General features: G+C 47.1%; 1 protein-coding gene across 3 annotated transcripts in view; it reads right to left on the bottom strand.

The window, feature by feature from the left end:
- The window catches only part of FCRL5 (Fc receptor like 5), a 34,713-nt gene that overhangs the window by 11,188 nt on the left and 8,579 nt on the right, over positions 1 to 14,946 (bottom strand). For 2 of the 3 annotated variants that reach the window (XM_036069816.2, XM_036069813.2), the window contains exons 1-6: positions 13,157 to 13,457; positions 11,978 to 12,232; positions 9,491 to 9,754; positions 8,926 to 9,213; positions 7,120 to 7,398; positions 4,394 to 4,672 (exon numbers count right to left, since the gene is read on the bottom strand). In XM_036069816.2, coding sequence (XP_035925709.1) covers positions 4,394 to 4,672; positions 7,120 to 7,398; positions 8,926 to 9,213; positions 9,491 to 9,754; positions 11,978 to 12,232; positions 13,157 to 13,304 — 1,513 coding nt within the window. In that variant the 5' untranslated portion in view covers positions 13,305 to 13,457. The other variant, XM_036069815.2, reaches the window with a different exon arrangement.

The following is a 14,946-nucleotide window of genomic DNA, read 5'->3' as shown; positions in this document are numbered from 1 at the left end:
CTTTGGACCTGTTTGCACTTGCACTAAGGGAATATAAGAATTCCAGTTCCCACACTCTCATCAGTGAGAGTCAAAGAAGGTGCAGAAGCTTATTATTTCTTCTCTGTTCCTAATCCTAAATTCTACAGTTATTGTCTCTGAACAACTCACCCATTGCATCCTATGTGACCCTGCGGTCTTCTAGTGGGTGTTTCAGGGGCTGCTGGTGAACTACAATCCATTAATGAGAAGTTACTGCCTGTAGAGGATTCAGACGTTACTGACAAAATGGAAAGTTTGAAAGCTGTGCTTAATTTTTCAAAATGTATCCAGTCAATTCTGTTTTGTTCTCCACTATGAAATAAGAACAATAATCATGAGAGAATTGTTGTTCTTTTATTTCTTCTCCCTTAGACCAACTGACTTTTCTTTGTTACATATATTTTTTACATTTTGGGCACTTTCTGTAACCATGATTCTCATAGTTGATTAGCCTTTGTTTTCATTTCTGAATCAGTGGTTTTCAGCCCTATTTGTACGATAGTCTCACCTAAGGATGTGTTAAAAAATATTGATTCTGAGGCCACATCTGAGAGATTCTAAGTTTAATTGGTCTGGAGAGAGGCTTAGTAACGAGCCTTTTCAGAGTTCCTAAGTGATTCTCCCAGCAGCCAGCGCTGAGAGAGATTCAGTGTGTGTATACATTTTATATCACAATGAAGTCATTTTGAGTCCTTTGTATCAATTCCTATTTTGGCTGGCTGGATTCTGTCATCAAGTAATTTTTAAAGAAAGTTTAATGGATACTAAGTTCCCTGAGTCGCTGCATGTCTGAGCATGACTTTCGGATTTGGTATAAAATTCTTGGTTCTCTTTCCTCCCTCGAAAGTACAAGTCTGGACATGACTCCTCTCTCTTAGCAATGATTTCTGTGGAAAGTCTGAGACCAGTCTTCTTTCTGAGATGACTGCATTTATTTACTTATTTACTTATTGCCATGATCACACGCACACACACACACAGACAGATGTTTAACCTCGACATTTAGTAACCTCCCCAGGGTAAATCTTTCCATCTATGTATTCAAGTTTTCTTCGCTTCAGGAACAATTTTTATTACGTCTTTGAGTTTCGTTTCTTTCCTCAGTTTGGTTTCCTAACTTAGAGACACTCCACTCAGCGGTCTTCACTGTCTGACCTCTGTATTTTATATTTTTGTCTTATTGCCTTTGTATCTGTGTCTCTCTTTCTACTTCGCATTCTGTATTATTTTCTCAAACCAGTTCTTCATTTTATTAACAGTTTATAGAAATATACATTCTAGCCTTACTGCTTCAAATTTGGATTTCATTTCCAAAATAGCTTTGTAGGTTTTTTTTTTTTTTTTTTTTGGTGTTTCTTCTGAGCTCTGCTAGACAATTTTTAAAATCTCGTGTTATCATCTCTTCTCTAACCTGTTTATTCCTTTTTGTAGTTTTTTTTTCCTGAAGTCCATATTTTCCTTCATTGTTTTGAGAATATTTAGAAGATTTGTAGGATTTTTTGTTTCCTATAGTAATTTTTCTTTTTAAAGATATTATATGTTATATTTTAAGTTTAAAAGCATCAATGCAAAGACTCCCATATTGTGCTTCGTTTTTGCTCATAACTTATTCTTCAGTAGATAAAGTTGTATTTAGAGTCTTGTATTTGCTTGAGAATGCTGTGTGTGTGTGCCCCTGTATGTGTCCATGTGTGTATGTGTGTGTGTTTCAGTGACTCAGAGCTGGTGATATAGATCAGAGCACATTCCCACGATATCTCTTTGCCTTTTCTTTGGGGTACATTCCCTCAAAAGAGTAGATTGCTTTGTCAGAATATCTGCCTGACTCACAGTGAAGCGTCTCACTTAGCTCACAGATAACTTCTTCGCTAGTCTAGGGCTTATTAATTTCTGCTCACTTACATAAGCAGATGCAAAGATCAGTGTTCTCTTCCTGCTCTTCTCTTCCTCATTTTACCTCAAAGACTTTTTGTTCATTGAATCGTAAATGCTGACTGAGGACCTATACTGTGCCAGACACCAAATAGGTACGGGGTGTCGTGGAAACCCCGAGTGATCAGGTTCCATTCTCATGAAGCTTATATCATGGTATGGAGGGAAGCAGACAAGAAACAGGAGATAAAGAGGTTTCAGGTATTGCTAAATTTGAGAAGAAAATAAAACCTGATAATAGGATGGAGGATGCCTTAGGGCTGGGGGCGTTCCTAGATAGATTAAGTTCTGGCTTTGGAATCTGGGTCTCAGAACACTTAAATTTCTTAAATCATCTCTTTACCCCACATTTTGTATTGGGGGGATGTCTTCTTTTGGTCATTCTTGATTTCTGCGATCTAAAACAAGGGTTATCAAGGAGCTGAGATCCTTCAGATCCATATGCTCAAAGATAAGACCATCTGTACCCAGACTCATGTGTTCCTAAGACCAGCACATCGCCAGTTTGCACACTCAGCAGCCCCCACCTCCAGCGGCACTCACACTCTGACTACCACCCGCTCCCACAACCCTCAAGGTGCCTCCCCCAGCTCCGCCGTGAGCGATGATGAAGCTCCGTCATGGTGGTGCTCTCTCTTGCTGGGACAGGTAAAGGAGCCCAGCTTGGCAGCATGCACGGTTTTCCTTGGCTCTCTTCTCTGGGGCTTTGACTGGTGCCTCTCACACTCTCCCTCACTTCATTTCTTCCAGAGGTTCATGAATTCCTGGCCTTAGGGTTCCTGTTCCAACTCAAATCACAGAACTCTGGGGCTGCGAGGGACACTAATTATTGTCTTATCTAACTTCCAATTTAGGTGAAAACAGTGAGACAAAGAAAGTTTAAACATTTTGCCCAAATTACGAACCAGTTATGTTCATAGCCAGAGCTAGAATTCAGGTTTTCTGATTCATACTTAGATCCAATGACCCAAGTGTTTTTCAAGTACACTGGCACTTTCTAGGAAACCTCAGAGACTGCTGTGCATATAGTTCCCTAAAACAAGTATTTTCTGAAACAGACATCATTATGTGTCATGTCGTTTCCATACTTTGTTGGGCTAGAGGTGGGCAGTGCACTGGCTGTGGCCTAGGGGCTGGCTTGGAGGCGAAGGTGCTCCCCCACCCCCCTTTAGACCAGGTAGAGCCACTGCTTTGGCTGTGAGCCACCCAGCATTGGCATATGGGGCAGAGGGTGGAATACAGAGAAAGGGGTCACACCCAGAAGCTGAGCAGTCGATGTTGGGTGTTGCAGAAGCTGTGAGTCAAGAGAAGTCATGAGAGAGAGGGAAAGGAGTGGAGGATGCTCAGGAGCTGCAGGGATGGTGTGCGGGGATAAGAGGAAAATAGCTGGTGGCCTGTGAGTTGAGTGATGGGAGCTTCTAGCTCATTGAGTATCAATATAACCTGCTTTTGAGAAATAAGTTCTATTCTGAGACATCTCTCAGCTCTTCCATGGGTCTGCAAGTGTTGTCTTTCTTGTTTTTCTCCCTCCCTGGATGTCCATACAAGCCCTCTCCCTCTGGGGACACCCTGGGTCTCTGTTTCCTTGTGATGTGGAATGGACCGCTCAAGATCTTTTGGTCATACTTCTGCTTCTCATAAAAGCAGACAAACCGATGAACAACTGGACTTTCACTCTCCAATAAGCAAAGATCCCAGTGTAAATAGAAGCAACTTCACTCCAAAGATGACACCTTTTTGGTGGTTACATGAGTCACCATGAGCTGTACACCCCTGATTTGTATACTTTTCTGAATGCGTGTCATACTTCAACAAAAACTTTAAAAACGTAATACAGTAAAATGAAACTCATTTTAATGGATTAGGACAAAGCATCATGGAAACCCAGAAAGCCATTCCTCCTTTCCTCGTTGACTCTACTGTGAGGGCTTGAACCTCTTGGGAACTCCGGAGAAATTGAGGGCTCGCCTGCGAGTTGTCCGCATGACTGTGCTTGGGCTACGTGAGCGCCCGTGTTAGTGGGGAAAGCAGGGGATGCTTCTGTGCATTGGGTTAAAAAAAATTGCCTTGGGGACTGAACCTACAGGGCATGAGAAAATATTCTGAGGGAATGAATTCATCTGGCAAAAGCTGGGGAGTACGCTGAGCTATCTAGGGGTCTGGCTGAGCGAGGGCACCGGGTGTGTGTGTGTGGGGGGGCAGGGACTGGAAGGTACATGCAGACTTCTGAAGGGCTCAGTGTGAGAGACGAGAACTGAGTCACCTCCCCTGAGATCAGCCACAAAGCGCTGAATGCAGAAGCAGAAGAGTGCGAACGAGAACAGAGTCCCTGGGTGTGCCTGCTGTCTCGCCACTTACCGCGTGGGGCCTCAGTTTCCTCTTCTGTAAAACAGGGACAGAAGAGTCAGAGATGAGGGACCGGCAGGAATCCAGGGCTTACCTGTGACAAACAGGCTCTTGGTGTCACTGCGCTGGGGGCCGAAGCCATTGTCCGCGGTGCAGGAGTAGGTCCCAGAGTGCTCTGCAGTCAGAGTGACACTGAAGGACGCCCCTCCTGCAGAGGGGGCCGAGCTGCTCCACAGGGGGACATATCCGTGATAAAACTGGTACAGGATGCGGGGTGAGCCTCTCCGGGCTTCACAGTGAAGTGTCACCCTTTGTCCCTCAACAGCTTGGGCCCCAGGAGTGCTGAGGGTGAGGACAGGACGAGACACGGGGACTGAGGGAGAGAAACATCAGTCAGCAGGTGCTCCTGCCCATTTCCATCACTGGTCAGTCTCAGCCCCTGCCCTCCAGGAAAGGCTGGACTTTCTCTTTCCAGCCCCCCGCGGCCCCTTCTCCCCACCCGCGCCCCTTGTTAGGTGACCTCAGTCCGGTTTCCCAGTGTAAATGACGCTCTTGGGGAAGAAGTTCCTTATTTTGCGGCTGCCAGGCCCCACCCTTACCTGTTCCTTCCTCCTGCCTGTGACCCTGGAAGAGCTGCCCCTCCCCCACCCAAGGAGGGTCCTCCTCCTTCCCCCCAGGGAGCCCACCTGCCTCTGTCCAGCTCCAGCTCTACTGGCTTCTTCCACATTCCATTTAGATGTGTTTCATCCTCTCCACGTGAGAAAATCAACAAAACAAAACTACCAGATCTGTGTTTGCTCTTCCCCATCATGCTTTTCTCCCTGGTTCTGAGGACGGATCTCTGAAAGAAGGGGCTACATTTACTGTCTCCACTTCTTTGCCTCTCACTTATTTTTTGTGTGTGTGCATTGAGACCTGCTTTTTATCCCCACCAATCTATAAAGTTGATTGTCCATATTTGTGATTATAATGATAATATAACGCTTCCATGCATGTGCCAGGTGTATGTGTGTTTGTCATATAAAATGGTAAACACAGGCATGCGGACACTTACTGAATTACCAAACAACCCTGGGGGCAGGTACTATTATTGACCCTGTCTTACAGAAGGGGAAGCTGAGGCCTCACGATGTAGGTGGCGAGGCAGCAGGCACACCCAGAGACTCGGTTCTCGTTTGCATTCTGCTTCTGCTTTCAGCGCTCTGTGGCTGAACTCAGGGGAGGTGACTCAGTTCTCCCCTCTCACCAGCTCTCGGCTGTTTTGTCTGAACTGGTCCCTGTCTTCTGCTCAGTCTCTTCCCTTGGTTTCTGTGGGAAACGAGCACATGGCGCCTCCTCTGCCAGCCACAGTCCCCGGGGGGCCTTCCCCCTCCGCGGGGCTGGCCTGGGGTCCTGACTGGCCTCTCTTCTGGGGCCTCTGCTCTGCTCCTGGCTGCTCTCCAGATAGGCTCTTCTGCCATCCATCCTCTCCTGCAGCCAGAGTGATCCTCCCAGTGTAAAACTGTTCTTAGAGCCCAGAGCTCCCTTTAGGATGAGGCCCAAGTCCTTGGCGTGGGTCTGAGGTGTCCCCAGGTCCTGGTCCTGCACCATTCCCCTCCTTCCCGCAGGCCTTCAGCACCTGCCCCTGCGGACCACAGCCTCTCCCTGCCCTTCCCCGCTTCCCGTGACACGCCATCCAGCCGTCAGCTCATGCGCAGACTCCCCTAGAATCCTCTTACGGCACAGCAGAGATTGGGGTGCCCCTTTACACCCACAGCCTCCAGGTACTCATAGCCCCTGGACTGGGGCTTGCCCTCCTGCGCTCCACAGCTGCTGCTCGACCTCAGAACTGCGTGCACAGGCCTCGCGGGCTAGTCCGAGGCGTCCGGAGACAGAGCGCAGCCCGCACGCAGGGCGCGCACGGCCCTTCTTCCTTAGGGGAACAGAGGCGCCGTGGCGCAGAACCTTCCGCAGCGGAGGGCGCTCATGGCGAGGCCGCTGCCCGATGGCCGCGGGCCTCGGGCTGTCAGAGCCTGTTTCTCTGTGTCTTTCATCTGACGCCCCCCGCAGGACTCCCGCGTCCATTTCCTCATAACCGTTTGCGCATCAGCTGTGGGAGGGACTGCATCCTGGCTTGTCTCCTGCCTGGTTGTGTTTTTCCTACAGACGAGGAACCTGAGTCTGCCGCGGGCCTGAGCCAAGACTGGACTCCGCACCAGTACGGCCCACACCCTCCAGTCCCGGCCCCAAAACTGTGCCTGGAACTTGTTCTCCGTAGACAGCACAACACGGAGACTCAGGGCTCTGCGGAAGACACTTGCCCCTCATAACTTGGACATCCACCTTTGTGGCTTCGGGGTCTGAAGCCCAGTCGGCAGGCAGAGCCATCTCTGCTCCCCGGGCCCCCTGCGCTGCCTCCCCCCTGCCTGCCGGCGCCCCCCTGACCCCGCAGCCTGTCAGTCCAGAGGTGCCTGGGCATCTGTGGAGGACCTCGGCTCCCGCTGCCGCCCATGTGTCTTTCGTGGCTCTGTACCCGTTGCGATCAATATGCAATATGAAAGGGACAAGAAACACCTGTGCGCCCCTGGGGACTGATTTTGGTTTCCGAGAACACCGTGCTTCTGGGTATTCACAGGACAAGTGGTGAGAAAGAGGAAAACATCTGGCTCCTGAGGGGTCGAGGTGGGAGGGAGGTTGCTGCCCTGAACCAGCCGAGATCCGCAAAGAGGCGGACAGCCGCCGCGTGAGCCGGAACATCGGGCGGGGAGGAAGAGGCAGAGGCCCTGGAAGGTGGGGACAGGCTTCCAGACAGGGATGGGGGACTGACCGCCCAAGGCTCACCGGTGACAGACAGGGACACCGGCTGGCTGCGCTGGACACCCAAGCTGTTGTCCGCGGTGCAGGAGTAGGTCCCAGAGTGCTCTGCAGTCAGAGAGATGTGGAAGGTCACCGTCCCCCCAAAAGTGGCCTTCATCTTCCTGAGAACTACTTCTTCACGAAGGAACTGGTACACGATGGGGTAAGAGCCTGTCTTGGCTTCACAGGAAAGCGTCAGCGAATCTCCCTCAACAGCTCGGGCCCCAGGAGTGCTGAGGGTGAGGACAGGACGAGACACGGGGACTGAGGGAGAGAAACATCAGTCAGCAGGTGCTCCTGCCCATTTCCATCACTGGCCAGTCTCAGCCCCTGCCCTCCAGGCTGGCCTTTCCCTTTCCCGCCACCCGCGGCCCCTTCTCCCCACCCGCGCCCCTTGTTAGGTGACCTCAGTCCGGTTTCCCAGTGTAAATGACGCTCTTGGGGAAGAAGTTCCTTATTTTGCGGCTGCCAGGCCCCACCCTTACCTGTTCCTTCCTCCTGCCTGTGACCCTGGAAGAGCTGCCCCTCCCCCACCCAAGTCAAGAAGTCTTCTTCTCTGTTCCTGTTTTCCACTTCTCTGCTCACTGGGGCTGGACTCAGGGATCCCTTCACCCTTCCTCCTTCCAGATTCACACACTCTTCCAGGACCCTCTCGTCTGTTCCTACACTCTCCCTGCACCCAGCCTGACCCCCTCTGTTTCCAGATGAGAGAACGCAGGAAGAAGCTCAGAGACTAGTTGGCAGCCACTCGGCAGGCTGTTTCCAGAGCCAGCCAGGACCTTAATTTGTCTCCTTCCTGAGTCCTGGTCCTAGTGCTGAATCCCATGTCTTCTTGGGAGTGGGCTGGCATTGGCCCTGAGTGCAGGGATGCCTCTGTAGAAGCTGTGACCTTTCACGGCCACGACTGTCCTAATGGCCTTGAGTGCCCTGGTGAAGGAGAGATGGGGTCTGCAGTTCTCTGCACCCCTGGCCACATCTTTGGAGTAACCATGATGCTACTACCCATCTCTGTATCCCATCAGGGGGCGCATATTGGTTATTGCCAACAATTAACTGATAATTGGGAAACAGACACCTCCGTATCCCTGGGGGGAGACAGAGGGAGACAGATGGGGGGGGGGAAGGAGAGACAGAGAAAAGGAGAGGGAGAGAGAGGGAGAGGGAGAGATGCTGCAGACACACTGAGTGATGTGATGGTCCCGGGCCAGATAAAGCATGAGGCCCACAAAAGACAGACACATGTTCTGGGAGCCGGTAGAGACGTCAAGATGTGTTATCAGCTGAACTCTATTCCCTGGAAATGCATATATTGAAGCCCAAACCCCCAGTGTGGCTTATTTGGAGATGGGGTCTTTGAGGGGATCATGAAGGCTAAAGGGGCCCTAATCAGATAAGACTGGAATCCTCGGAGAGGAGGAGGAGACAGAGGAACGAGGCTAGATAAGGACACAGTGGGAAGGTGGCCACCTGCAGGACAGACGGGCTGTCCATAGACACCAATCTGCTGGCACCTTGATCTTGGACTCGTAGCCCCCAGAACTCTGAGAGGATATACTTCTGTTGTGTAAGCATGCAGCCGGTGGTGTTTAGGTCAGGCAGCTGAGCAGATGAGTGCAGACGACTTGGGGAAGAAGCAGGAAGCAGGTAAGGGGAGAGGTGGGTTGGGTAGCAGGAAGAGGACTAGGACCAGGAGTGGCGGGGCCTTTATTCACTGATTGACGGGACAATCGAGGGGGCTGTGCGGCTCTGCCCGGCTCTTCCCAGCACATCTAAGCACCTGCCTACACTTACTCTGCACAGGTATCTGGAATTTCTGGCTCTGTTTGTAGACACTGGGAGTCCCTGCCCATGCCTCACACCAGTAATACGGTGGGTCTTTGTTCCCCGTGATGGAGGGGATTGAGATTTTCAGAAAGCTCTTTGAGCTTGACTCCAAGATGTGGCCATCTCTGAAGAAGTGGAACGAGAGTTGGATGTCCGACTTCTGAGGGGAGAGCTGGGTCTCACAGGTCAGGATCACTGGGCTCCCGGGGGTGGCCAAGGAGGGGTTGGCCCTCAGCACGGGACGTGGAAACAGCTCTAGAAAGAAGAATCACAACAGGCCCCAGAGCAGTGAGGCCTGGAGCTACTCTGGAGAGGAGTACAGCTCTTCTGCAGTTGCCGTGAGAAGAGCGGGCAAAGAGGGGTTCACTTACGAGCCCAACACTCTTCAGCTCAAAGCACTCTTGCTCTTTCTCTGATTCTTGCAGAAATGAGCCCTGGGGTTCGGTGATATCCCAGCCCACCATTCTCTCCCTCAGCCACCTCAGGGATCTTCCTTCCCATGAACCCTTCTCACAAATAATGAAGGGTTTACCTTGGACTTGGATTTTGATTGTGTTTGAAGAAACAGAGCAACAATGGGTCTCAGATTCGGTACAGTGATATTCTCCATTATCCTTCAGCCCTGCGTGTTCAATGTGGAAGTTGGAGTTTTCATCAAGGTCCATCAGCACATTGCCATTCTTATACAGGGTCCTGGTCTTCCAGGCTGTGTCTACCTTTTCTGCCTTTGCTCGGCACATCAGAGTCACAGAGTCACCTTCAAACACGGAAGGGGGAGCCTGCAGGATCAGTTTAGCTGCAAGAAATGCAAGGTGGTCATTTGGTCCACTCCACTGATTCTCCCTTCTTGTCCTTAGTATATTGAACAGATTTTATAGGATAAGGGATGGGGGAAAATGCATAAAATAATTACAATTCCTTTTTTTCTGATTTTAAAATGAACACATATGCCCTGAGAAAACTTGGAAAACAGAAAGGTGAGTAAAAATCTCTTCTCAGGTGTGCACTTTTCTGGTGCTCTTTTCCATGTGCAAGTTCATGAGAGTCTGTGTGTACTGTGTTCTCTTTATGAAATCAGAGTAGTATGTATATATTTGATAACTTGCTCTTTCACTTACTGTGCTATGAACACTTTTCTTTGCCACCAATATTGTTAGTGAACCTGACTTCTTTTTTTTTTTTTTTTAAGATTTTATTTATTTATTTGAGACAGAGAGAATGAGAGAGAGAGAGAGCACATGAGAGGGGGGAGGGTCAGAGGGAGAAGCAGGCTCCCTGCCGAGCAGGGAGCCCGATGTGGGACTCAATCCAGGGACTCCAGGATCATGACCTGAGCCGAAGGCAGTCGCTTAACCAACTGAGCCACCCAGGCGCCCCGAGTGAACCTGACTTCTAATGGCCTCCAAGTTTTCCTTCAATGTGACATGATATAATTTACTTAGTGAGTTTCCTTTTCTTGACCATTCAATTTCCTTCAGTTTGGGGGCTGCTTATCTATGATTTCAGTAGGTAAATTCTTAGGAGAAGAATTGCCAGTTCAAAGAGGATAAGCATCTTATTTTCTCCCTGTTACTATACTGTTTCCTTGTTCATGAAAGCAAACAGCATTATAACTGCTTCAAATTCAAAACAGGTGGCTTTAGGGCACCTAAAAAAGAGAAATGTTTCTTCCTTCTCTCTTGCTTTCTGTATACAGTTGACCCTCGCACAATGTGGGGGTGGGGCACGGATCCTCCACGCAGTGGAAAATCAGAGTATAACTTTTGACTCTCCCAAAACCTAACTACTAATAGCCAGCTGTACTAGAAGCCTTACTGATAACATGAACAGTCAACTGACACGTATTTTGTATGTTCTCTGTATTATAGGCTATAATCTTATAACAAAGTAAACTAGAGGGAAATGTTATTAAGAAATTCATAAGGAAGAGAAAATACATTTACAGCTCTGTCCTGTAAAAAAAAAAAAAACTGCATGTAGGTGGATCTGTGCAATTCACACCCATGTTTTCATGGGTCAGCTCTACCTCTATCTGTCTGCCTGTCTACCTAGCTGAAAAATTCTCATGCTGCTTATTATTCCAAGTAAATCTTTTTTTAAAAAAATTTTATTTATTTATCTGAGAGAGAGAGAGAGCACGAGTAGGGGAGGGGGGGAGCTGCAGAGGGAGAGGGAGAAGCAAACTCCCAGCTGAGCAGGGAGTCCAACATGGGGTTTGATCCCAGGACTCTGGGATCATAACCTGAGCTGAAGTCAGATGCTTCACTGACTGAGCCATCCAGGCACCCTTCCAAGTTAATCTTTTAAGGTTAAAATTATATATAGATTCAGAAACCATTCAAATAAATTACTTCTCAAATTCCCTTTTACCTAAGTCACAAGCACACCAATGTTTATAGCAGCAATGTCCACAATAGCCAAAATATGGGAAGAGCCCAGATGTCCATGGACAGATGAATGATAAAAGAAGATGTGGTATATAGATACACAATGGAATATTACTCAGCCATCAAAAATAATGAAATCTTGCCATTTGCAATGATGTGGATGGAACTAGAGGATATTATGCTAAGTGAAATAAGTCAGTCAGAGGAAGACAAATACCATATGATTTCCCTCATATGTGGAAATTAAGAAACAAAACAGATGAACATAGGGGAAGGGAAGAAAAAATAAAATAAGATGAAAATAGAGAGGCAGGCAAACCATAAGAGACACTGAACTCTAGGAAACAAATTGAGGGTTGCTGGGCGGGGAAAGAGTAATTGGGTGATGGACATTAAGGAGGGCACGTAATGCAATGATCACTGGTGTTAAATGCAACTGATGAATCACTAAATTCTACACCTGAAATTAATAATACAGTGTATGTTAACTAAATTGAATTTAAATAAAAAATTTAAAAAAATTTCTTTTTACCTTGGTCCTATCTGTATAGATTTTGATTCAGTAACTATAGGGCAGGTTCTGCATAACTGTATGGTTCCTAAAGTTTTTATTTCTTTCACTTTTTTCTCACCTGAAGAAAAAATCAAGCTCACACCATCACTTAGGGGCGAGCCCTCGGTTTGGCATCTGTACTCTCCAGAATCACGGACCTGGAGGGTGTTTCCTGGGATTTCACGTATTATTTCTGTTCCAAGGTACCACTGGTACAATTTTTTGTTCTCTGCTGCAGGGAAGTGAGATACGTGGCAAGTCAGAGTCACTGCCTCTCCTTTGAAAACGACGGTCCATGGAGGATGGAGGGAAATCACGGGTTTGGGTGCAGGTGCTGAGGAAGGAAGAGACAGAGTCTGAGATAGAGAACCTTGTGGTCCCCACCACAGTTGTATGTGTGGGACAGACCCAAGGACCAGGCTTTGGAGAATTCCCAAGGAAGCCATCTGGGAAGGTCAGTGATTGCTTAAGGCCAATTATGGACCAGAGCCCCCAGGGGAGAATGGTTGCTCAGGGATGGCAATGAGCTAAATGATTTCAAGAAGGCAACACCAGCGGGATTCACTGCCAAATGCCAGTGGGAGAAATAGCTAGTTAGTCTGGTGTGGATCCTAGAGAAACCCATCCCTGCCCCACGTGGGATATTTGTTTATCGTGTTCACGAACTCATAAGAACCTCCAAAGGAATTGTGTAAATCACAGGTTTGTACTTTCCTAAAAGGATAAATCATATTTTCTGAAGATTTTGGCACTGAGTAAAGCTTGAGAGATTAACTTTTTTAACACCTTCATTTCACAGATGATTCAGATGCCCAGAAACTCTCATCATAGCTAATTGTGGCAGAGCAAGGAATGGACAAGTCATTTGCTGGAATCCAGAGGTGACCCAGACAAGGAAGAAATCCCGGGTCAGCTGGATTCCTTCTGGTCTCCTTCTGGACAAGGAGAGAGGATGTAGATCTTCCTTGCTATTTATGGGCCACTCTCTGACCCAGGAGAATGGCAATGAGTCAGAACTAAGAACATGTGTGATACAGATAATAAATCTTCTCCCCCGATCTCTTCTTTGCATTTCTTCCTTTAAAGGCCCCAATTTTTGGATGTTCTTCTATTCTCCACACATTTCCTGGAGGATTTTACTTCTAAAACTATAGAGGATGTAATATTCCTGCTGATATCTTCACAGTGTGATGTTATCAGAGAAGTTTTTCTGGCTCGCTGATTGGAGAAAACCCTATCCCAAGTCCTGCATGTTTACCATGGAGTTGAAGATGTCCTGCCTGGTCAAGTGGGGTCCATTGGCGATAGGGGTAAGTGCAGGGCCTACCAAAGGCCAGGAGCTGCTTGTGCATTTGTCCGTTCTTCCAGGGAGAGTCAAAGGGTAGCCACATGGCTATCTTAGCCATTGGGTGATGCCAATAGACCACGTAACACTTTCACATCCCTTCTGGTCTCAGCAAGAACAGGAGATATTAGAGATCCTCTGATAGCCATTGCAAATGCCTCATATTTATTAGGGAGACACTCTTATCCAGAGACACTGAAGAGCAAAAGAATGGAGAACTCACCAAATTGTCCACTGACAGGAGCTGCAAAAAAAAAAAAGAGCTAGAGATGAATACAGAGCAAGGATTCTTTGGCTTTTCAAAAGTAATGCCTGTTTTTTTCTATCCATTTATTATTTCTTTCATTAGAAATTCATATTTAAAAAATTTAATTGACATTTGTCAAATGTCTCTGTATATCTTAGTCATTGTGCTTGGACTTCTAAGATGAACAAAAAATGGTGCCTGCTGGTAAGAAGTTGACAGAAGGTGGAAGCAGAAACATGAAGCAAAATTATATAATTATAATATAGAATGTAAGTGCAATAGAAGTACACACAGGGCACTTTGTGGGCAGAAGGACCACCCCTGCCAGTGTGTGAGGTGTGTGTGAGTGTGTGGTGAGGAGGGTGGGCTATGACAGTTACCCGAAAGAGGGATGCTTGAGAAAACTGAATGAACACATAGGAGTCAGCCAGGCAAAGGAGTCTGTGCATGACAAGAGGTGATGGAGAGGGTAATAGAGGCATAAAGGGCATAGAAGTGAAGAAATAGCATTGATGTTCAGGGGTTAAGGTGAAGTTCTGAAAGGTAGGGAATGAAGGGGAATCAGGTGAGAGAGACATGTAGGGCTCATGTCATGGGTGGTAGGTAGCTATGGTTTTATTATAAAAGCTACAGTTTTATTATTATAACCAAGAGACATGGAAAGTCTTCAAGTAGAGAGTGACAAAGTTAGAATTTGAAACTTAGATCGAGCATTATGACAGTGGGTAAACGTCAGTGAGACCAGATGCGAAGCAGAGAGACTGATTAGAAGGCAGGACAAGAGATGATAATATTTAATTTTCTTCGGAGTGTTTATCCAAAATTATTTGCTTGTTTACTTTGTTTACTTTCCCTTCTCTGGAATGGAAGTTCTGTGAGAGCAGGAACTTCTTAAATTCATCATACGCCCCCCCCCGCCCCCGTACCTATAACAGTGCCTGGCATATAAGAGATATTCCATAAATATTTATTGAATATTTATTTATTGAGTAACAAATTAAGTAACTAGGTCAATAAATAGAGATAGGAGGATACAGGCTTGAGAAACGGGTAATAGAAAGACAGAGGAGGAAAAATTGGCAAGTTTATAAATTGCTTAGACATTTCAGATGAGGGACAGATTTGGTTTATTCAACAGAAATTTTTGAAATGTCAGCTATATGCCAGGGACTGGATAGGACAAAGGAAATCCATCAGTAAGCAAGAGAGATATTGTCCCTCTCCACATGAGGATGATGGAGAAGTAATCCAAACCTAAGTGTTTGATAGAGAACAATGGATTATTTGCCATTACCCAAATATCTTGGTCACCATGGAATTTGTGTTGTTTTAAATGTAGCTAAAACTTTTCTGAATGTTTCCGATGTGGTAGACTTTCACATATATTATTTCATGTAATCTTGTTAATACCCCTATGAAGTAAGTTCTATGATTATCCCCATTTACAGGCCATAAA

This window comes from Halichoerus grypus, chromosome 7 (assembly GCF_964656455.1).
Source record: "Halichoerus grypus chromosome 7, mHalGry1.hap1.1, whole genome shotgun sequence".
Classification (NCBI taxonomy): Eukaryota; Metazoa; Chordata; class Mammalia; order Carnivora; family Phocidae; genus Halichoerus; species Halichoerus grypus.
This window is presented reverse-complemented; position numbering and strand designations above follow the sequence as displayed.